A 24,284-nucleotide genomic window follows, 5' to 3' on the forward strand; every position below is an offset into this window, starting at 1 on the left:
CACCTAGGCTCTAACACGTAGCCTGGGTCTTTTTGACCCGGTCAGGACAGCAGGAGGAGATATACAGCCACTCGCTCTAACACCTAGGCTCTAACACGTAGCCTGGGTCCTTTTGACCCGGACAGGACAGGACAGGACAGTGGGAGGAGATATACAGCCACTCGCTCTAACACCTAGGCTCTAACATTAACCAAAAAAAAAATAATTAATATAATATAATTAATTATTTTTATGGGAGTGGTCATTGAATCCACAATATAACAGGTTCGTGTCTCACAGTCAAACAACATCCATCGAAGCTATGTCGACTTTCCAGAACACAGAAAACGCAAAGGGCGATTCTCGCTGCATCACTGCAGTGTTTGACATACACACGTCAGACTCCAGTCACGTAACTACTACCGACAATACCACCACCGTCGTCGGCACCGTGATCGGTCTGGGCATCGGAGGGTCGACTCGACTGAATCTGAGCACCATCAACTTCAACGACATCTATTCTGCGTTCAATCGAGTAGTGAACAACATACCCATACTTCTCGGGTACATACATTTACATTTTACATTTTAGTCATTTAGCAGACGCTCTTATCCAGAGCGACTTACAGTTAGTGAATACATATTTTTTTTTATACTGACCCCCGTGGGAATCGAACCCACAACCCTGGCGTTGCAAACGCCATGCTCTATCAACTGAGCTACATCCCTACCGGCCATTCCCTCCCCTACCCTGGACGACGCTGGGCCAATTGTGCGCCGCCCATGAGTCTCCCGGTCGCGGCCGGCTGCAACAGAGCCTGGATTAGAACCAGGATCTCTAGTAGCACAGTTAGCACTGCGATGCAGTGCCTTAGACCACTGCGCCACTCAGGAGACATACATGGTGAAAAGCCTCTCGGTCATGCCCAACAACAAACTGGAGGTAAGACTATTTGTCGAACCCAAATATAGTCTGTTGAGGTATGAGCTGTGGCTCGCTCGGGTCGTAGGGACAGGCTCTGCTCTTGTGGTTTTACCACGGTGCAGTGTCACACATCATGGTGACACACCGGGACCATGTGCAGAAGATACACCGTGAAGCTGTGGGATGGTGTCCCTGTGCTGCAACGTTGACCGGTTTCGACGACAGCAAGTCTTGTACTTGTGCTTTGTACTACGACATGTGGGACATGGACGTTCGTCACAGCCACGTCCGAGACCATTTGTTGACATATCGGACATATCGGCAAATGCCATGCGACATCTCTTCCGTGTGTAGCGGTGTCCACATGACAGATCTCTCAGATGAGGAACAGACACTTCTGATGAAGAAAGTCGCCTGGATATTTCAAGGCTTTTCTGTTGCCCCCAAACAACACGCCATGACGAGGATCCGTTCGAGGCATACCTTGTGATTTCACGAAAACCCAAAATATTGTACCGCAAGTATACAAGTTGACAGACTGTCAGAATGAAACACGTGCGCAGATGTACAATTGTCAGCAAGCCGAAGACCAGATGACATGTATTCACTTCTTGAGGAAATTGACATCTTGGGTTTCCAGCATTGTCGTCGAGTAGTGACACACACCTACAATATTACAAGGAAATCACCAGATTCTTTAGAAAGTAAAAATTTCACTGTAATGTCTGGACCTACAATGTGACCAATAAAAGTTGATTTAATTTCATTTGCAAGGGTCCCGTTCACAGCACACACTCGCTCTAACACTCTAACACGTAGCCTGGGTCGTTTTGACCCCAGCCAGGACAGGAGAGGACAACGCTAGGGGTCATACAGCCACTCGCTCTAACACATAGGCACTGACACGTAGCCTGGGTCTTTTTTGACCCGGACAGGACAGCGGGAGGAGATATACAGCCACACGCTCTAACACATAGGCACTGACACGTAGGCTGGGTCGTTTTGACCCCGGACAAGAAAGGACAGGACAGGACAGGACAGCGGGAGGAGATATACAGCCACTCGCTCTAACACCTAGGCACTGACACGTAGCCTGGGTCTTTTTGACCCCGGAAAGGACAGCGGGAGGGGATATACAGCCACTCACTCTAACACGTAGCCTGGGTCTTTTTGACCCCGGACAGGACAACGGGAGGGTTAATAAACAGTATCATAGATACTGTATATTTGTAAAATTCTGGAACAATATGTATTCAGTAAGGCTGACTAATGGTGTCTTTAAAAACTGTCAAGTCTAAAACTCACTCTAACATCATAATGGACCAGTATTTAATACTATCACAATATAATATGATATAATAGAAGAGGTTCTGCCATGGTAGTAGTTGACTGTCTTCATTCATCAGGATACTGAGTCTGTGTCAGACCTGTTTGACTTGACAGACTTCACAGTAATAAAAGAAGAACTATCAAACAGTCAACCGATATCTTGGACTCTCACGTGTGTTATAGGCTTTGATTTGAAGCTAAAAAAATAAAATACAAATACAAATATTACAAGTGGCACTACTTCAAGATTTAGCAGCGTTTCCCATACTCGGTCCTCAAAGGTACACATTTAGTTTTTTGTCCTAACACTACACAGCTGATTCAAATTATCATATCTTGATGATTAGTTGATTATTTGAATCAGGTGTGTAGTGCTAGAGCAAAAACCAAAATGTGCATCCCTTGGGGTCCCGAGGACCGAGTTTGGGAAACGCTGCTATATAGTGTAGTGACAGTCTTCTACCTCCAACCCCCTGGGGACAGAGTGAACATCTGGTGACAGTGCTGCTCTATTCTGGGACAAGCAGAACCACCCAACCCTGTCTATGGAAATCTCAGTTTCACTCCCACAGATACCAGTCTAGCAGTTGAACAGTTTCACTGCCTGTAATACCCTGGACTGGGCCAGATGTGAGGGAGTGGACTGGTTTTACTGTAACCTCTATAGTGGATTCAGGGAGGGGGACTTTCTTACAATGAATAAACCACCATTTAATAGATGACATAAAATATGGGTATTACTAAATATAGGCATTGATAGTTACTGACATCACATTCTAATTCCTAATTCTATGGTTACGGATATGTGTGTAATGTCTGAGCTCAAAATCTTTTTCCTGAAAGCAGAGGGCAAGTGTCCAGATGAGGATGGTGATAAAAGTCATGGTTGTTGTGGGTTCTGTTGTCATGAAGGACAGCTCTCAGTCATGAAGTGTTAAACTCACAGGGATATAAACACTCCCAGACCTCTGAAGCATGTGCTGGCAATGCAAAGTGTTCTCTCTACGCAAACAGACTTTCATGGTCCCACAGAGAAACTGTAGTTGAAGAGATCTTCTTCTTTGGTATAATGGTGTTCGCAACAATTATGTGTATTCCGCCACCTACTGTACAGATTGATAATAAGGATCCAAAAAGGAAAAAAATGTGGGGTAAAAAAAAATAAAATAAAAAAAATAAATCCATACAAATTATCAGTAACAAAATGTTAATTCAACTAAATCAAAACGAAATGTGTTTTAATCAGGGTCCCTACACAGGCTCAGAAGGATCCTGTGATGGCGGGACATTTCCTGGCGACAGTAGTCCTTGCAGTGCTTCTCCTGTTAAGTCTTCTCGGCTGCAGATATAATGATGTCCAGCTTCTTAGACACGTGTGCAGTACAATTAATAACTGTGGCTATAAATGCTACAAAATACACCTTTTTTCACAATAAGTGTATCCAGATTACTTGATTGAAGTATAACATTTGCAACTGGTTGTGGTGCATCCACCACCATATCTTCTTCAGAACTGTGGCCTCTTGCCCCTTCAATGCTCTTCACCGCCTCCACATAGGAGATTTGCTGTACAGCCCTGATCCTTGACACACCTCAACCTCTTTCACCCTAACAGAACACTCAGGGTATTCAGAATTATGATCCCCGCCACAGTTGAAACATTTTACATTCACAGACTCTTCAATAACATATTCCTTCCATCTGCAAACACTTGACACATGGCCAAACTTTTTACACTTTTTTGCATTGCTTCGGGTTTTGCACGAATGCTCTTACAGCGTATCTTATATCCCATCTTTACATAAGGTGGTAAATACTCATCAAACATCAATAATACAGATAAACTTTGCTCCTTTTTCCCATTCTCCATACGGGTCAAGCGACGTGCATTAACTACTCCTGGTATTTTTAGCCTAAGATATTGATTATCAATGTCCAACGGAACGCCAGAAATAACACCTTTTACCGGTGCCCTGCTCTGAAAACCAAAGTTGTTCACTTCATGTGTCGATATTTTAGCGAGCCACAATGCACATTCCTTTTGCTCTTTAGATACACACCATATCAACACCATACCACTCCTGGTTACTATGATATCAACACCATACCACTCCTGGTTACTATGATATCAACACCATACCACTCCTGGTTACTATGATATCAACACCATACCACTCCTGGTTACTATGATATCAACACCATACCACTCCTGGTTACTATGATATCAACACCATACCACTCCTGGTTACTATGATATCAACACCATACCACTCCTGGTTACTATGATATCAACACCATACCACTCCTGGTTACTTTGACTGCATCCACTTTTCCCAACGCCTTCTTCACCATCCTCGTGACTTCAAAAGGGTTTCCCAAATAAACATCTTTATCCAAAAAACATACTCCAACAAGGAACGATTCATCAGACTCATTTTCCACAACAATTTGTCTTCTTGCCTCTAAGTTCAAATAAAGCTAGTTTTGATTAGAAAATAACCCAATCATTGATTTAGTTATGATTCCAGTGATCACTATCGCATTAATTTTGTTCCATTCTTGGACTTCACTGTTGTCCACTCATATTTCTCACTAACTGTACTAGCCGCGCTTTCAGTTTCAAACGACACTTCTTCTTCCACCATCTCTCCCCTCGTTGAAGAGATGTGTGAGCCGCTGACCTTTAAAAAGGTTGAGAGCTGATTGTCCAGCCAATCATGGCCTTGATTGGTAAATGAGCCTCAGCTGGAATCAATTAAAGACTGGGAAGGTGCTGGAAGATAGCAGGGCGTGGCAGGAATGAGGTGTTGTACTAACGGTCAGGCGTTTAAGAAATATATTATTGATTTAGAGATTAAACCTGATGTGGCTTAAACCACATCTTGATTTGATTATTCCTGGTTATTGTTCAATCAGATCCGATAGATCAACAGGACAGGGTGGTATTTGTACTATGTTCATACGAGAAGGTCTTGTATATCTGTCACGATCGTCGAGAGAGTAGACCAATGCGCAGCGTTAGTTGCAAACATACTAAACTTTATTATCGTTAGTGATAATATAACAACAAAACAATAAACGAAACGTGCAGTCCTACGGTTAACACGGAAACAAACCAAACGGAAACAAGATCCCACAAACACTACGGGAAACAGACTGTTTAAATATGGCTCCCAATCAGAGACAACCAGCAACAGCTGACACTCGTTGCCTCTGATTGGGAGCCACTCTGGCCAACATAGAAAAGCAACAACTAGAACTCCCACACAGAACATAAACACATAGAATCTACACACCCTGGCTCAACATATAGAGTCCCCAGAGCCAGGGTGTGACAGTACCTCTCCCCAAAGGCGCGGACTGCGACCGCGCCTCAACAAACCCAAACAGGGGAGGGCTGGGTGGGCATTCCTCCTCGGAGGCGGTTCCGGCTCGGGCTTGACCACCACCCTTCAATAATCCCCCGTAGCGCCCCTGGTCCGGTCTGGCCCCGCTGGCTGGAGCTGGACTGGACATCGAAGGAGCGGATTGCTTATGCTCCGTTGTGGAGCAGCTGACCGGTACCTGATCAAGCACCCGGTGACCCAGGCACGGGTTGTGCCGGACTGACGACGCGCACCCCCTGGCTAGGTGCGTGGAGCAGGAACGGACGGACCGGGCAGACGATACGCACCCCTGGCGGTGCGTGGAGCAGGAAACGAACCGGACCGGGCTGACGATACGCACCCCTGGCTTGGTGCGTGGAGCAGGAACGGACGGACCGGGCTGACGATGCGCACCCCTGGCTTGGTGCGTGGAGCAGCAACGGGCCGGAGCGGGCTGGACGATACGCACCCCTGGCTTGGTGCGTGGAGCAGGAACGGGCCTTACCAGGCTGGACGACTCGCACCCCTGGCTTGGGTGCGAGTGGCAGGAACAGGCCGGGCCGGGCTGGCGACGCGCACCGTAGGCTTGGTGCGAGTGGCAGGAACAGGCCGGGCCGGGCTGGCGACGCGCACCGTAGGCTTGGTGCGAGTGGCAGGAACAGGCCGGGCCGGGCTGGCGACGCGCACCGTAGGCTTGGTGCGAGTGGCAGGAACAGGCCGGGCCGGGCTGGCGACGCGCACCTTGGTGCGAGTGGCAGGAAAAGGCCGGGCCGGGCTGGGCGACGCGCACCGTAGGCTTGGTGCGAGGGAGCAGGAACAGGCCGGGCCCGGGCTGGCGACGCGCACCTTAGGCTTGGTGCGAGTGGCAGAACAGGCCGGGCCGGGCTGGCGGCGCGCACCGTAGGCTTGGTGCGAGTGGCAGGAACAGGCCGGGCCGGACTGGCGACGGGCACCGTAGGCTTGGTGCAGTGGCAGGAAAAGGCCGGGCCGGGCTGGCGACGCGCACCGTAGGCTTGGTGCGAGGAGCAGGAACAGGCCGGGCCGGGCTGGCGACGCGCACCTTAGGCTTGGTGCGAGTGGCAGGAACAGGCCGGGCCGGGCTGGCGACGCGCAACGTAGGCTTGGTGCGAGGAGCAGGAACAGGCCGGGCCGGGCTGGCGACGCGCACCGTAGGCTTGGTGCGAGGAGCAGGAACAGGCCGGGCCGGGCTGGCGACGCACACCGTAGGCTTGGTGCGGGGAGCAGGAACAGGCCGGGCCGGGCTGGCGACGCACACCGTAGGCTTGGTGCGAGTGGCAGGAACAGGCCGGGCCGGGCTGGCGACGCGCACCGTAGGCTTGAGTGCGAGTGGCAGGAACAGGCCGGGCCGGGCTGGCGACGCGCACCGTAGGCTTGGTGCGAGGAGCAGGAACAGGCCGGGCCGGGCTGGCGACGCACACCGTAGGCTTGGTGCGGGGAGCAGGAACAGGCCGGGCCGGGCTGGCGACGCGCACCGTAGGCTTGGTGCGAGGAGCAGGAACAGGCCGGGCCGGGCTGGCGACGCGCGCACCGTAGGCTTGGTGCGAGGTGCAGGAACAGGCCGGGCCGGGCTGGCGGCCGGGCACCGTAGGCTTGGTGCGAGGAGCAGGAACAGGCCGGGCCGGGCTGGTGACAGCGCACCGTAGGCTTGGTGCGACGGGCAGGAACAGGCCGGGCCGGGCTGGCGGCAGCGCACCGTACACTTGGTGCGAGGGGCAGGAACAGGCCGGGCCGGGCTGGCGACACGCACCGTACACTTGGTGCGAGGGGCAGGAACAGGCCGGGCCGGGCTGGCGACGTGCACCGTACACTTTGTGCGAGAAGCAGGAACAGGCCGGGCCAGGCTGGCGACGCGCATCGCACACTTGGTGCGAGGGGCAGGAACAGGCCGGACCGTACTGGGAACACACACCACTGGCCTTACACGGGGATCAGGAACGGGCCGGACCGGACTGGCAATACACCTCAGTACCTCTCGCCGTGCCTCTACATCTTCCTTCCCTCTTCTCACCAATGGCTCCCGTAACCTGGTGGCCTTCTGAATTCGCCCTTATCTGCCTCCAGCAGCCCCGTCGTCCATGCCATGTGCCCCCTAATTTTTTTTTGGGGGTTGCCTCTCGTCCCTCGTGCCTCACTGTTGACGCCGTTGCTCCTTTCTCCGTCGCGCCTCTACCGTCTCACTCCATGGACGGCGATCCATGCCGGCCAGGATTTCCTCCCAGGTCCAGGACCCCTGCCCGTCCAATATTTGCTCCCACGTCCAGGCTGCCTGCTCCTGGACACGCTGCTTGGTCCTGGTATGGTGGGATCTTCTGTCACGATCGTCGTAGAGAGTAGACCAATGCGCAGCGTTAGTTGCGAACATACTAAACTTTATTAACGTTAGTGATAATATAACAACAAAACAATAAACAAACGGCAGTCATACGGTTAACACGGAAACAAACCAAACGGAAACAAGATCCCACAAACACCACCGTCGTCGGCACCGTGATCGGTCTGGGCATCGGAGGGTCGACTCGACTGAATCTGAGCACCATCAACTTCAACGACATCTATTCTGCGTTCAATCGAGTAGTGAACAACATACCCATACTTCTCGGGTACATACATTTACATTTTACATTTTAGTCATTTAGCAGACGCTCTTATCCAGAGCGACTTACAGTTAGTGAATACATATTTTTTTTTTATACTGACCCCCCGTGGGAATCGAACCCACAACCCTGGCGTTGCAAACGCCATGCTCTATCAACTGAGCTACATCCCTACCGGCCATTCCCTCCCCTACCCTGGACGACGCTGGGCCAATTGTGCGCCGCCCATGAGTCTCCCGGTCGCGGCCGGCTGCAACAGAGCCTGGATTCGAACCAGGATCTCTAGTAGCACAGTTAGCACTGCGATGCAGTGCCTTAGACCACTGCGCCACTCAGGAGACATACATGGTGAAAAGCCTCTCGGTCATGCCCAACAACAAACTGGAGGTAAGACTATTTGTCGAACCCAAATATAGTCTGTTGAGGTATGAGCTGTGGCTCGTTCGGGTCGTAGGACAGGCTCTGCTCTTGTGGTTTTACCACGGTGCAGTGTCACACATCATGGTGACACACCGGGACCATGTGCAGAAGATACACCGTGAAGCTGTGGGATGGTGTCCCTGTGCTGCAACGTTGACCGGTTTCAACGACAGCAAGTCTTGTACTTGTGCTTTGTACTACGACATGTGGGACATGGACGTTCGATCACAGCCACGTCCGAGACCATTTGTTGACATATCGGACATATCGGCAAATGCCATGCGACATCTCTTCCGTGTGTAGCGGTGTCCACATGACAGATCTCTCAGATGAGGAACAGACACTTCTGATGAAGAAAGTCGCCTGGATATTTCAAGGCTTTTCTGTTGCCCCCAAACAACACGCCATGACGAGGATCCGTTCGAGGCATACCTTGTGATTTCACGAAAACCCAAAATATTGTACCGCAAGTATACAAGTTGACAGACTGTCAGAATGAAACACGTGCGCAGATGTACAATTGTCAGCAAGCCGAAGACCAGATGACATGTATTCACTTCTTGAGGAAATGGACATCTTGGGTTTCCAGCATTGTCGTCAGTAGTGACACACACCTACAATATTACAAGGAAATCACCAGATTCTTTAGAAAGTAAAAATTTCACTGTAATGTCTGGACCTACAATGTGACCAATAAAAGTTGATTTAATTTCATTTGCAAGGGTCCCGTTCACAGCACACACTCGCTCTAACACTCTAACACGTAGCCTGGGTCGTTTTGACCCCAGCCAGGACAGGAGAGGACAACGCTAGGGTCATACAGCCACTCGCTCTAACACATAGGCACTGACACGTAGCCTGGGTCTTTTTTTGACCCCGGACAGGACAGCGGGAGGAGATATACAGCCACACGCTCTAACACATAGGCACTGACACGTAGGCTGGGTCGTTTTGACCCCGGACAAGAAAGGACAGGACAGGACAGGACAGCGGGGAGGAGATATACAGCCACTCGCTCTAACACCTAGGCACTGACACGTAGCCTGGGTCTTTTTGACCCGGAAAGGACAGCGGGAGGGGATATACAGCCACTCACTCTAACACGTAGCCTGGGTCTTTTTGACCCGGACAGGACAACGGGAGGGTTAATAAACAGTATCATAGATACTGTATATTTGTAAAATTCTGGAACAATATGTATTCAGTAAGGCTGACTAATGGTGTCTTTAAAAACTGTCAAGTCTAAAACTCACTCTAACATCATAATGGACCAGTATTTAATACTATCACAATATAATATGATATAATAGAAGAGGTTCTGCCATGGTAGTAGTTGACTGTCTTCATTCATCAGGATACTGAGTCGTGTGTCAGACCTGTTTGACTTGACAGACTTCACAGTAATAAAAGAAGAACTATCAAACAGTCAACCGATATCTTGGACTCTCACGTGTGTTATAGGCTTTGATTTGAAGCTAAAAAAAATAAAATACAAATACAAATATTACAAGTGGCACTACTTCAAGATTTAGCAGCGTTTCCCATACTCGGTCCTCAAGGGGTACACATTTAGTTTTTTGTCCTAACACTACACAGCTGATTCAAATTATCATATCTTGATGATTAGTTGATTATTTGAATCAGGTGTGTAGTGCTAGAGCAAAAACCAAAATGTGCACCCCTTGGGGTCCCGAGGACCGAGTTTGGGAAACGCTGCTATATAGTGTAGTGACAGTCTTCTCTACCTCCAACCCCCTGGGGACAGAGTGAACATCTGGTGACAGTGCTGCTCTATTCTGGGACAAGCAGAACCACCCAACCCTGTCTATGGAAATCTCAGTTTCACTCCCACAGATACCAGTCTAGCAGTTGAACAGTTTCACTGCCTGTAATACCCTGGACTGGGCCAGATGTGAGGGAGTGGACTGGTTTTACTGTAACCTCTATAGTGGATTCAGGGAGGGGGACTTTCTTACAATGAATAAACCACCATTTAATAGATGACATAAAATATGGGTATTACTAAATATAGGCATTGATAGTTACTGACATCACATTCTAATTCCTAATTCTATGGTTACGGATATGTGTGTAATGTCTGAGCTCAAAATCTTTTTCCTGAAAGCAGAGGGCAAGTGTCCAGATGAGGATGGTGATAAAAGTCATGGTTGTTGTGGTTCTGTTGTCATGAAGGACAGCTCTCAGTCATGAAGTGTTAAACTCACAGGGATATAAACACTCCCAGACCTCTGAAGCATGTGCTGGCAATGCAAAGTGTTCTCTCTACGCAAACAGACTTTCATGGTCCCACAGAGAAACTGTAGTTGAAGAGATCTTCTCTTTGGTATAATGGTGTTTTGCAACAATTATGTGTATTCCGCCACCTACTGTACAGATTGATAATAAGGATCCAAAAAGGAAAAAAAATGTGGGGTAAAAAAAATAAAATAAAAAAATAAATCCATACAAATTATCAGTAACAAAATGTTAATTCAACTAAATCAAAACGAAATGTGTTTTAATCGAGGTCCCTACACAGGCTCAGAAGGATCCTGTGATGGCGGGACATTTCCTGGCGACAGTAGTCCTTGCAGTGCTTCTCCTGTTAAGTCTTCTCGGCTGCAGATATAATGATGTCCAGCTTCTTAGACACGTGTGCAGTACAATTAATAACTGTGGCTATAAATGCTACAAAATACACCTTTTTCACAATAAGTGTATCCAGATTACTTGATTGAAGTATAACATTTGCAACTGGTTGTGGTGCATCCACCACCATATCTTCTTCAGAACTGTGGCCTCTTGCCCCTTCAATGCTCTTCACCGCCTCCACATAGGAGATTTGCTGTACAGCCCTGATCCTTGACACACCTCAACCTCTTTCACCCTAACAGAACACTCAGGGTATTCAGAATTATGATCCCCACACAGTTGAAACATTTTACATTCACAGACTCTTCAATAACATATTCCTTCCATCTGCAAACACTTGACACATGGCCAAACTTTTTTACACTTTTTGCATTGCTTCGGGTTTTGCACGAATGCTCTTACAGCGTATCTTATATCCCATCTTTACATAAGGTGGTAAATACTCATCAAACATCAATAATACAGATAAACTTTGCTCCTTTTTCCCATTCTCCATACGGGTCAAGCGACGTGCATTAACTACTCCTGGTATTTTTAGCCTAAGATATTGATTATCAATGTCCAACGGAACGCCAGAAATAACACCTTTTACCGGTGCCCTGCTCTGAAAACCAAAGTTGTTCACTTCATGTGTCGATATTTTAGTGAGCCACAATGCACATTCCTTTTGCTCTTTAGATACACACCATATCAACACCATACCACTCCTGGTTACTATGATATCAACACCATACCACTCCTGGTTACTATGATATCAACACCATACCACTCCTGGTTACTATGATATCAACACCATACCACTCCTGGTTACTATGATATCAACACCATACCACTCCTGGTTACTATGATATCAACACCATACCACTCCTGGTTACTATGATATCAACACCATACCACTCCTGGTTACTATGATATCAACACCATACCACTCCTGGTTACTTTGACTGCATCCACTTTTCCCAACGCCTTCTTCACCATCCTCGTGACTTCAAAAGGGTTTCCCAAATAAACATCTTTATCCAAAAAACATACTCCAACAAGGAACGATTCATCAGACTCATTTTCCACAACAATTTGTCTTCTTGCCTCTAAGTTCAAATAAAGCTAGTTTTGATTAGAAAATAACCCAATCATTGATTTAGTTATGATTCCAGTGATCACTATCGCATTAATTTTGTTCCATTCTTGGACTTCACTGTTGTCCACTCATATTTCTCACTAACTGTACTAGCCGCGCTTTCAGTTTCAAACGACACTTCTTCTTCCACCATCTCTCCCTCGTTGAAGAGATGTGTGAGCCGCTGACCTTTAAAAAGGTTGAGAGCTGATTGTCCAGCCAATCATGGCCTTGATTGGTAAATGAGCCTCAGCTGGAATCAATTAAAGACTGGGAAGGTGCTGGAAGATAGCAGGGCGTGGCAGGAATGAGGTGTTGTACTAACGGTCAGGCGTTTAAGAAATATATTATTGATTTAGAGATTAAACCTGATGTGGCTTAAACCACATCTTGATTTGATTATTCCTGGTTATTGTTCAATCAGATCCGATAGATCAACAGGACAGGGTGGTATTTGTACTATGTTCTACGAGAAGGTCTTGTATATCTGTCACGATCGTCGTAGAGAGTAGACCAATGCGCAGAGTTAGTTGCAAACATACTTCAAACTTTATTATCGTTAGTGATAATATAACAACAAAACAATAAACGAAACGTGCAGTCCTACGGTTAACACGGAAACAAACCAAACGGAAACAAGATCCCACAAACACTACGGGAAACAGACTGTTTAAATATGGCTCCCAATCAGAGACAACCAGCAACAGCTGACACTCGTTGCCTCTGATTGGGAGCCACTCTAGCCAACATAGAAAAGCAACAACTAGAACTCCCACACAGAACAGAAACACATAGAATCTACACACCCTGGCTCAACATATAGAGTCCCCAGAGCCAGGGTGTGACAGACCCAAAGGCGCGGACTGCGACCGGCGCCTCAACAAAACCCAAACAGGGGAGGGCTGGGTGGGCATTCCTCCTCGGAGGCGGTTCCGGCTCCGGGCTTGACCACCACCCTTCAATAATCCCCGTAGCGCCCCTGGTCCGGTCTGGCCCCGCTGGCTGGAGCTGGACTGGACATCGAAGGAGCGGATTGCTTATGCTCCGTTGTGGAGCAGCTGACCGGTACCTGATCAAGCACCGGTGACCCAGGCACGGGTTGTGCCGGACTGGACGACGCGCACCCCTGGCTAGGTGCGTGGAGCAGGAACGGACCGGACCGGGCAGACGATACGCACCCCTGGCTTGGTGCGTGGAGCAGGAACGAACCGGACCGGGCTGACGGCATACGCACCCTGGCCTGGTGCGTGGAGCAGGAACGGACCGGACCGGGCTGACGATGCGCACCCCTGGCTTGTGCGTGGAGCAGCAACGGGCCGGAGCGGGCGACGATACGCACCCCTGGCTTGGGTGCGTGGAGCAGGAACGGGCCTTACCAGGCTGACGACTCGCACCCCTGGCTTGGGTGCGAGTGGCAGGAACAGGCCGGGCCGGGCTGGCGACGCGCACCGTAGGCTTGGTGCGAGTGGCAGGAACAGGCCGGGCCGGGCTGGCGACGCGCACCGTAGGCTTGAGTGCGAGTGGCAGGAACAGGCCGGGCGGGCTGGCGACGCGCACCGTAGGCTTGGTGCGAGTGGCAGGAACAGGCCGGGCCGGGCTGGCGACAGCGCACCGTAGGCTTGGTGCGAGTGGCAGGAAAAGGCCGGGCCGGGCTGGCGACGCGCACCGTAGGCTTGGTGCGAGGAGCAGGAACAGGCCGGGCCGGGCTGGCGACGCGCACCTTAGGCTTGGTGCGAGTGGCAGGAACAGGCCGGGCCGGGCTGGCGGCGCGCACCGTAGGCTTGGTGCGAGTGGCAGGAACAGGCCGGGCCGGGCTGGCGACGGGCACCGTAGGCTTGGTGCGAGTGGCAGGAAAAGGCCGGGCCGGGCTGGCGACGCGCACCGTAGGCTTGGTGCGAGGAGCAGGAACAGGCCGGGCCGGGCTGGCGACGCGCACCTTAGGCTTGGTGCGAGTGGCAGGAACAGGCCGGGCCGGGCTGGCGACGCGCAACGAGGCTTGGTGCGAGGAGCAGGAACAGGCCGGGCCGGGCTGGCGACGCGCACCGTAGGCTTGGTGCGAGGAGCAGGAACAGGCCGGGCCGGGCTGGCGACGCACACCGTAGGCTTGGTGCGGGGAGCAGGAACAGGCCGGGCCGGGCTGGCGACGCGCACCGTAGGCTTGGTGCGAGTGGCAGGAACAGGCCGGGCCGGGCTGGCGACGCGCACCGTAGGCTTGGTGCGAGTGGCAGGAACAGGCCGGGCCGGGCTGGCGACGCGCACCGTAGGCTTGGTGCGAGGAGCAGGAACAGGCCGGGCCGGGCTGGCGACGCACACCGTAGGCTTGGTGCGGGGAGCAGGAACAGGCCGGGCCGGGCTGGCGACGCGCACCGTAGGCTTGGTGCGAGGAGCAGGAACAGGCCGGGCCGGGCTGGCGACGCGCACCGTAGGCTTGGTGCGAGGTGCAGGAACAGGCCGGGCCGGGCTGGCGACGGGCACCGTGAGGCTTGGTGCGAGGAGCAGGAACAGGCCGGGCCGGGCTGGTGACGCGCACCGTAGGCTTGGTGCGACGGGCAGGAACAGGCCGGGCCGGGCTGGCGACGCGCACCGTACACTTGGTGCGAGGGCAGGAACAGGCCGGGCCGGGCTGGCGACACGCACCGTACACTTGGTGCGAGGGGCAGGAACAGGCCGGGCCGGGCTGGCGACGTGCACCGTACACTTTGTGCGAGAAGCAGGAACAGGCCGGGCCAGGCTGGCGACGCGCATCGATACACTTGGTGCGAGGGGCAGGAACAGGCCGGACCGTACTGGGAACACACACCACTGGCCTTACACGGGGATCAGGAACGGGCCGGACCGGACTGGCAATACACCTCAGTACCTCTCGCCGTGCCTCTACATCTTCCTTCCCTCTTCTCACCAATGGCTCCCGTAACCTGGTGGCCTTCTGAATTCGCCCCTTATCTGCCTCCAGCAGCCCCGTCGGTCCATGCCATGTGCCCCCCTAATTTTTTTTGGGGTTGCCTCTCGTCCTCGTGGCTCACTGTTGACGCCGTTGCTCCTTTCTCCGTCGCGCCTCTACCGTCTCACTCCATGGACGGCGATCCATGCCCGGCCAGGATTTCCTCCCAGGTCCAGGACCCCTGCCCGTCCAATATTTGCTCCCACGTCCAGGCTGCCTGCTCCTGGACACGCTGCTTGGTCCTGGTATGGTGGGATCTTCTGTCACGATCGTCGAGAGAGTAGACCAATGCGCAGCGTTAGTTGCGAACATACTAAACTTTATTAACGTTAGTGATAATATAACAACAAAACAATAAACGAAACGTGCAGTCATACGGTTAACACGGAAACAAACCAAACGGAAACAAGATCCCACAAACACCACCGTCGTCGGCACCGTGATCGGTCTGGGCATCGGAGGGTCGACTCGACTGAATCTGAGCACCATCAACTTCAACGACATCTATTCTGCGTTCAATCGAGTAGTGAACAACATACCCATACTTCTCGGGTACATACATTTACATTTTACATTTTAGTCATTTAGCAGACGCTCTTATCCAGAGCGACTTACAGTTAGTGAATACATTTTTTTTTTTATACTGACCCCCGTGGGAATCGAACCCACAACCCTGGCGTTGCAAACGCCATGCTCTATCAACTGAGCTACATCCCTACCGGCCATTCCCTCCCCTACCCTGGACGACGCTGGGCCAATTGTGCGCCGCCCATGAGTCTCCCGGTCGCGGCCGGCTGCAACAGAGCCTGGATTCGAACCAGGATCTCTAGTAGCACAGTTAGCACTGCGATGCAGTGCCTTAGACCACTGCGCCACTCAGGAGACATACATGGTGAAAAGCCTCTCGGTCATGCCCAACAACAAACTGGAGGTAAGACTATTTGTCGAACCCAAATATAGTCTGTTGAGGTATGAGCTGTGGCTCGTCGGGTCGTAGGACAGGCTCTGCTCTTGTGGTTTTACCCACGGTGCAGTGTCACACATCATGGTGACACACCGGGACCATGTGCAGAAGATACACCGTGAAGCTGTGGGATGGTGTCCCTGTGCTGCAACGTTGACCGGTTTCGACGACAGCAAGTCTTGTACTTGTGCTTTGTACTACGACATGTGGGACATGGACGTTATCACAGCCACGTCCGAGACCATTTGTTGACATATCGGACATATCGGCAAATGCCATGCGACATCTCTTCCGTGTGTAGCGGTGTCCACATGACAGATCTCTCAGATGAGGAACAGACACTTCTGATGAAGAAAGTCGCCTGGATATTTCAAGGCTTTTCTGTTGCCCCCCAAACAACACGCCATGACGAGGATCCGTTTCGAGGCATACCTTGTGATTTCACGAAAACCCCAAAATATTGTACCGCAAGTATACAAGTTGACAGACTGTCAGAATGAAACACGTGCGCAGATGTACAATTGTCAGCAAGCCGAAGACCAGATGACATGTATTCACTTCTTGAGGAAATGGACATCTTGGGTTTCCAGCATTGTCGTCGAGTAGTGACACACACCTACAATATTACAAGGAAATCACCAGATTCTTTAGAAAGTAAAAATTTCACTGTAATGTCTGGACCTACAATGTGACCAATAAAAGTTGATTTAATTTCATTTGCAAGGGTCCCGTTCACAGCACACACTCGCTCTAACACTCTAACACGTAGCCTGGGTCGTTTGACCCCAGCCAGGACAGGAGAGGACAACGCTAGGGGTCATACAGCCACTCGCTCTAACACATAGGCACTGACACGTAGCCTGGGTCTTTTTTGACCCGGACAGGACAGCGGGAGGAGATATACAGCCACACGCTCTAACACATAGGCACTGACACGTAGGCTGGGTCGTTTTGACCCCGGACAAGAAAGGACAGGACAGGACAGGACAGCGGGAGGAGATATACAGCCACTCGCTCTAACACCTAGGCACTGACACGTAGCCTGGGTCTTTTTGACCCCGGAAAGGACAGCGGGAGGGGATATACAGCCACTCACTCTAACACGTAGCCTGGGTCTTTTTGACCCGGACAGGACAACGGGAGGGTTAATAAACAGTATCATAGATACTGTATATTTGTAAAATTCTGGAACAATATGTATTCAGTAAGGCTGACTAATGGTGTCTTTAAAAACTGTCAAGTCTAAAACTCACTCTAACATCATAATGGACCAGTATTTAATACTATCACAATATAATATGATATAATAGAAGAGGTTCTGCCATGGTAGTAGTTGACTGTCTTCATTCATCAGGATACTGAGTCTGTGTCAGACCTGTTTGACTTGACAGACTTCACAGTAATAAAAGAAGAACTATCAAACAGTCAACCGATATCTTGGACTCTCACGTGTGTTATAGGCTTTGATTTGAAGCTAAAAAAAATAAAATACAAATACAAATATTACAAGTGGCACTACTTCAAGATTTAGCAGCGTTTCCCATACTCGGTCCTCAAGGGGTACACATTTAGTTTTTTGTCCTAACACTACACAGCTGATTCAAATTATCATATCTTGATGATTAGTTGATTATTTGAATCAGGTGTGTAGTGCTAGAGCAAAAACCAAAATGTGCACCCCTTGGGGTCCCGAGGACCGAGTTTGGGAAACGCTGCTATATAGTGTAGTGACAGTCTTCTCTACCTCCAACCCCCTGGGGACAGAGTGAACATCTGGTGACAGTGCTGCTCTATTCTGGGACAAGCAGAACCACCCAACCCTGTCTATGGAAATCTCAGTTTCACTCCCACAGATACCAGTCTAGCAGTTGAACAGTTTCACTGCCTGTAATACCCTGGACTGGGCCAGATGTGAGGGAGTGGACTGGTTTTACTGTAACCTCTATAGTGGATTCAGGGAGGGGGACTTTCTTACAATGAATAAACCACCATTTAATAGATGACATAAAATATGGGTATTACTAAATATAGGCATTGATAGTTACTGACATCACATTCTAATTCCTAATTCTATGGTTACGGATATGTGTGTAATGTCTGAGCTCAAAATCTTTTTCCTGAAAGCAGAGGGCAAGTGTCCAGATGAGGATGGTGATAAAAGTCATGGTTGTTGTGGGTTCTGTTGTCATGAAGGACAGCTCTCAGTCATGAAGTGTTAAACTCACAGGGATATAAACACTCCCAGACCTCTGAAGCATGTGCTGGCAATGCAAAGTGTTCTCTCTACGCAAACAGACTTTCATGGTCCCACAGAGAAACTGTAGTTGAAGAGATCTTCTTCTTTGGTATAATGGTGTTCGCAACAATTATGTGTATTCCGCCACCTACTGTACAGATTGATAATAAGGATCCAAAAAGGAAAAAAATGTGGGGTAAAAAAAAATAAAATAAAAAAAATAAATCCATACAAATTATCAGTAACAAAATGTTAATTCAACTAAATCAAAACGAAATGTGTTTTAATCAGGTCCCTACACAGGCTCAGAAGGATCCTGTGATGGCGGGACATTTCCTGGCGACAGTAGTCCTTGCAGTGCTTCTCCTGTTAAGTCTTCTCGGCTGCAGATATAATGATGTCCAGCTTCTTAGACACGTGTGCAGTACAATTAATAACTGTGGCTATAAATGCTACAAAATACACCTTTTTCACAATAAGTGTATCCAGATTACTTGATTGAAGTATAACATTTGCAACTGGTTGTGGTGCATCCACCACCATATCTTCTTCAGAACTGTGGCCTCTTGCCCCTTCAATGCTCTTCACCGCCTCCACATAGGAGATTTGCTGTACAGCCCTGATCCTTGACACACCTCAACCTCTTTCACCCTAACAGAACACTCAGGGTATTCAGAATTATGATCCCCGCCACAGTTGAAACATTTTACATTCACAGACTCTTCAATAACATATTCCTTCCATCTGCAAACACTTGACACATGGCCAAACTTTTTACACTTTTTGCATTGCTTCGGGTTTTGCACGAATGCTCTTACAGCGTATCTTATATCCCATCTTTACATAAGGTGGTAAATACTCATCAAACATCAATAATACAGATAAACTTTGCTCCTTTTTCCCATTCTCCATACGGGTCAAGCGACGTGCATTAACTACTCCTGGTATTTTTAGCCTAAGATATTGATTATCAATGTCCAACGGAACGCCAGAAATAACACCTTTTACCGGTGCCCTGCTCTGAAAACCAAAGTTGTTCACTTCATGTGTCGATATTTTAGCGAGCCACAATGCACATTCCTTTTGCTCTTTAGATACACACCATATCAACACCATACCACTCCTGGTTACTATGATATCAACACCATACCACTCCTGGTTACTATGATATCAACACCATACCACTCCTGGTTACTATGATATCAACACCATACCACTCCTGGTTACTATGATATCAACACCATACCACTCCTGGTTACTATGATATCAACACCATACCACTCCTGGTTACTATGATATCAACACCATACCACTCCTGGTTACTATGATATCAACACCATACCACTCCTGGTTACTTTGACTGCATCCACTTTTCCCAACGCCTTCTTCACCATCCTCGTGACTTCAAAAGGGTTTCCCAAATAAACATCTTTATCCAAAAACATACTCCAACAAGGAACGATTCATCAGACTCATTTTCCACAACAATTTGTCTTCTTGCCTCTAAGTTCAAATAAAGCTAGTTTTGATTAGAAAATAACCCAATCATTGATTTAGTTATGATTCCAGTGATCACTATCGCATTAATTTTGTTCCATTCTTGGACTTCACTGTTGTCCACTCATATTTCTCACTAACTGTACTAGCCGCGCTTTCAGTTTCAAACGACACTTCTTCTTCCACCATCTCTCCCCTCGTTGAAGAGATGTGTGAGCCGCTGACCTTTAAAAAGGTTGAGAGCTGATTGTCCAGCCAATCATGGCCTTGATTGGTAAATGAGCCTCAGCTGGAATCAATTAAAGACTGGGAAGGTGCTGGAAGATAGCAGGGCGTGGCAGGAATGAGGTGTTGTACTAACGGTCAGGCGTTTAAGAAATATATTATTGATTTAGAGATTAAACCTGATGTGGCTTAAACCACATCTTGATTTGATTATTCCTGGTTATTGTTCAATCAGATCCGATAGATCAACAGGACAGGGTGGTATTTGTACTATGTTCATACGAGAAGGTCTTGTATATCTGTCACGATCGTCGTAGAGAGTAGACCAATGCGCAGCGTTAGTTGCAAACATACTAAACTTTATTATCGTTAGTGATAATATAACAACAAAACAATAAACGAAACGTGCAGTCCTACGGTTAACACGGAAACAAACCAAACGGAAACAAGATCCCACAAACACTACGGGAAACAGACTGTTTAAATATGGCTCCCAATCAGAGACAACCAGCAACAGCTGACACTCGTTGCCTCTGATTGGGAGCCACTCTGGCCAACATAGAAAAGCAACAACTAGAACTCCCACACAGAACATAAACACATAGAATCTACACACCCTGGCTCAACATATAGAGTCCCCAGAGCCAGGGTGTGACAGTACCCCCCCCCCCAAAGGCGCGGACTGCGACCGCGCCTCAACAAAACCCAAACAGGGGAGGGCTGGGTGGGCATTCCTCCTCGGAGGCGGTTCCGGCTCCGGGCTTGACCACCACCCTTCAATAATCCCCCCGTAGCGCCCCTGGTCCGGTCTGGCCCCGCTGGCTGGAGCTGGACTGGACATCGAAGGAGCGGATTGCTTATGCTCCGTTGTGGAGCAGCTGACCGGTACCTGATCAAGCACCGGTGACCCAGGCACGGGTTGTGCCGGACTGACGACGCGCACCCCTGGCTAGGTGCGTGGAGCAGGAACGGACCGGACCGGGCAGACGATACGCACCCCTGGCTTGGTGCGTGGAGCAGGAACGAACCGGACCGGGCTGACGATACGCACCCCTGGCTTGGTGCGTGGAGCAGGAACGGACCGGACCGGGCTGACGATGCGCACCCCTGGCTTGGTGCGTGGAGCAGCAACGGGCCGGAGCGGGCTGACGATACGCACCCCTGGCTTGGTGCGTGGAGCAGGAACGGGCCTTACCAGGCTGACGACTCGCACCCCTGGCTTGGTGCGAGTGGCAGGAACAGGCCGGGCCGGGCTGGCGACGCGCACCGTAGGCTTGGTGCGAGTGGCAGGAACAGGCCGGGCCGGGCTGGCGACGCGCACCGTAGGCTTGGTGCGAGTGGCAGGAACAGGCCGGGCCGGGCTGGCGACGCGCACCGTAGGCTTGGTGCGAGTGGCAGGAACAGGCCGGGCCGGGCTGGCGACGCGCACCGTAGGCTTGGTGCGAGTGGCAGGAAAAGGCCGGGCCGGGCTGGCGACAGCGCACCGTAGGCTTGGTGCGAGGAGCAGGAACAGGCCGGGCCGGGCTGGCGACGCGCACCTTAGGCTTGGTGCGAGTGGCAGGAACAGGCCGGGCCGGGCTGGCGGCGCGCACCGTAGGCTTGGTGCGAGTGGCAGGAACAGGCCGGGCCGGGCTGGCGACGGGCACCGTAGGCTTGGTGCGAGTGGCAGGAAAAGGCCGGGCCGGGCTGGCGACGCGCACCGTAGGCTTGGTGCGAGGAGCAGGAACAGGCCGGGCCGGGCTGGCGACGCGCACCTTAGGCTTGGTGCGAGTGGCAGGAACAGGCCGGGCCGGGCTGGCGACGCGCGCAACGTAGGCTTGGTGCGAGGAGCAGGAACAGGCCGGGCCGGGCTGGCGACAGCGCACCGTAGGCTTGGTGCGAGGAGCAGGAACAGGCCGGGCCGGGCTGGCGACGCACACCGTAGGCTTGGTGCGGGGAGCAGGAACAGGCCGGGCCGGGCTGGCGACGCGCACCGTAGGCTTCGTGCGAGTGGCAGGAACAGGCCGGGCCGGGCTGGCGACGCGCACCGTAGGCTTGGTGCGAGTGGCAGGAACAGGCCGGGCCGGGCTGGCGACGCGCACCGTAGGCTTGGTGCGAGGAGCAGGAACAGGCCGGGCCGGGCTGGCGACGCACACCGTAGGCTTGGTGCGGGGAGCAGGAACAGGCCGGGCCGGGCTGGCGACGCGCACCGTAGGCTTGGTGCGAGGAGCAGGAACAGGCCGGGCCGGGCTGGCGACGCGCACCGTAGGCTTGGTGCGAGGTGCAGGAACAGGCCGGGCCGGGCTGGCGACGGGCACCGTAGGCTTGGTGCGAGGAGCAGGAACAGGCCGGGCCGGGCTGGTGACGCGCACCGTAGGCTTGGTGCGACGGGCAGGAACAGGCCGGGCCGGGCTGGCGACGCGCACCGTACACTTGGTGCGAGGGGCAGGAACAGGCCGGGCCGGGCTGGCGACACGCACCGTACACTTGGTGCGAGGGGCAGGAACAGGCCGGGCCGGGCTGGCGACGTGCACCGTACACTTTGTGCGAGAAGCAGGAACAGGCCGGGCCAGGCTGGCGACGCGCATCGTACACTTGGTGCGAGGGGCAGGAACAGGCCGGACCGTACTGGGAACACACACCACTGGCCTTACACGGGGATCAGGAACGGGCCGGACCGGACTGGCAATACACCTCAGTACCTCTCGCCGTGCCTCTACATCTTCCTTCCCTCTTCTCACCAATGGCTCCCGTAACCTGGTGGCCTTCTGAATTCGCCCCTTATCTGCCTCCAGCAGCCCCGTCGTCCATGCCATGTGCCCCCCCCTAATTTTTTTTTGGGGTTGCCTCTCGTCCCTCGTGCCTCACTGTTGACGCCGTTGCTCCTTTCTCCGTCGCGCCTCTACCGTCTCACTCCATGGACGGCGATCCATGCCGGCCAGGATTTCCTCCCAGGTCCAGGACCCCTGCCCGTCCAATATTTGCTCCCACGTCCAGGCTGCCTGCTCCTGGACACGCTGCTTGGTCCTGGTATGGTGGGATCTTCTGTCACGATCGTCGTAGAGAGTAGACCAATGCGCAGCGTTAGTTGCGAACATACTAAACTTTATTAACGTTAGTGATAATATAACAACAAAACAATAAACGAAACGTGCAGTCATACGGTTAACACGGAAACAAACCAAACGGAAACAAGATCCCACAAACACTACGGGAAACAGACTGTTTAAATATGGCTCCCAATCAGAGACAACCAGCAACAGCTGACACTCGTTGCCTCTGATTGGGAGCCACTCTGGCCAACATAGAAAAGCAACAACTAGAACTCCCACACAGAACATAAACACATAGAATCTACACACCCTGGCTCAACATATAGAGTCCCCAGAACCAGGGTGTGACAATATCGTAATATACCTGTCCCATCTGAATATGAATGTGTGATGGTGGAAATATACATTGCAGGTAGTAATATTAAGTTGCACAATTTTTACAACTGTCTGTAGCGTTGTTTGATGAAATATCAGGAGAAATGGGCTCTAGAGAGATATGGTGCGGCAACTTTAATGCACATAATAGTTTATGGGGAAGCACACATACTGATGCTGATGGTACTATTGTGGAAGATATGATGGAAACAAGAGCATATGTGTTAACGATGGATGTGGTACAAGAGTTTATGTTGTTAGAGGGGTTACATCCTGCCTGGACCTCGCTGGCTTCTAACTCTATTGCATCTATGTGTGAATGGAATGGATGATTCTACTGTTGGAAGTGGTAATTTCCCAATTTCGTGTACCATGAACTTTGATGTTACTACTCCAGATAGGGTACCGTTCAGATGATGGTGCTTTCATAATGCAGACTGGGAAAATTTGGTGATCATTGCTTAAATGTTGGACAGTTGTCTTTAGAGAGGCTGGTTGATGTATGTGCTTTCTCTGTGACATCACTGATTTTGAGTGCTACAAATGTGTATGTATCAGAGAGTGAAGTGGGTGAGAAAAGGAAGGTGTTTCCATGGTGGACTGAAGAGTGCA

General features: G+C 50.8%; 1 gene segment (V, D, J or C); it reads left to right on the forward strand.

Moving 5' to 3' along the window:
* Nucleotides 1-301: 301 nt before the first annotated feature.
* Nucleotides 302-24,284, forward strand: part of LOC123488534 — a 40,147-nt gene continuing 16,164 nt past the window's right edge. Inside the window, 1 exon segment of the C gene segment in view lies at nucleotides 302-514. Within this exon segment, the coding sequence occupies nucleotides 302-514 (213 nt within the window).

Source organism: Coregonus clupeaformis, unplaced genomic scaffold, assembly GCF_020615455.1.
Source record: "Coregonus clupeaformis isolate EN_2021a unplaced genomic scaffold, ASM2061545v1 scaf2373, whole genome shotgun sequence".
In the NCBI taxonomy this organism is placed as follows: Eukaryota; Metazoa; Chordata; class Actinopteri; order Salmoniformes; family Salmonidae; genus Coregonus; species Coregonus clupeaformis.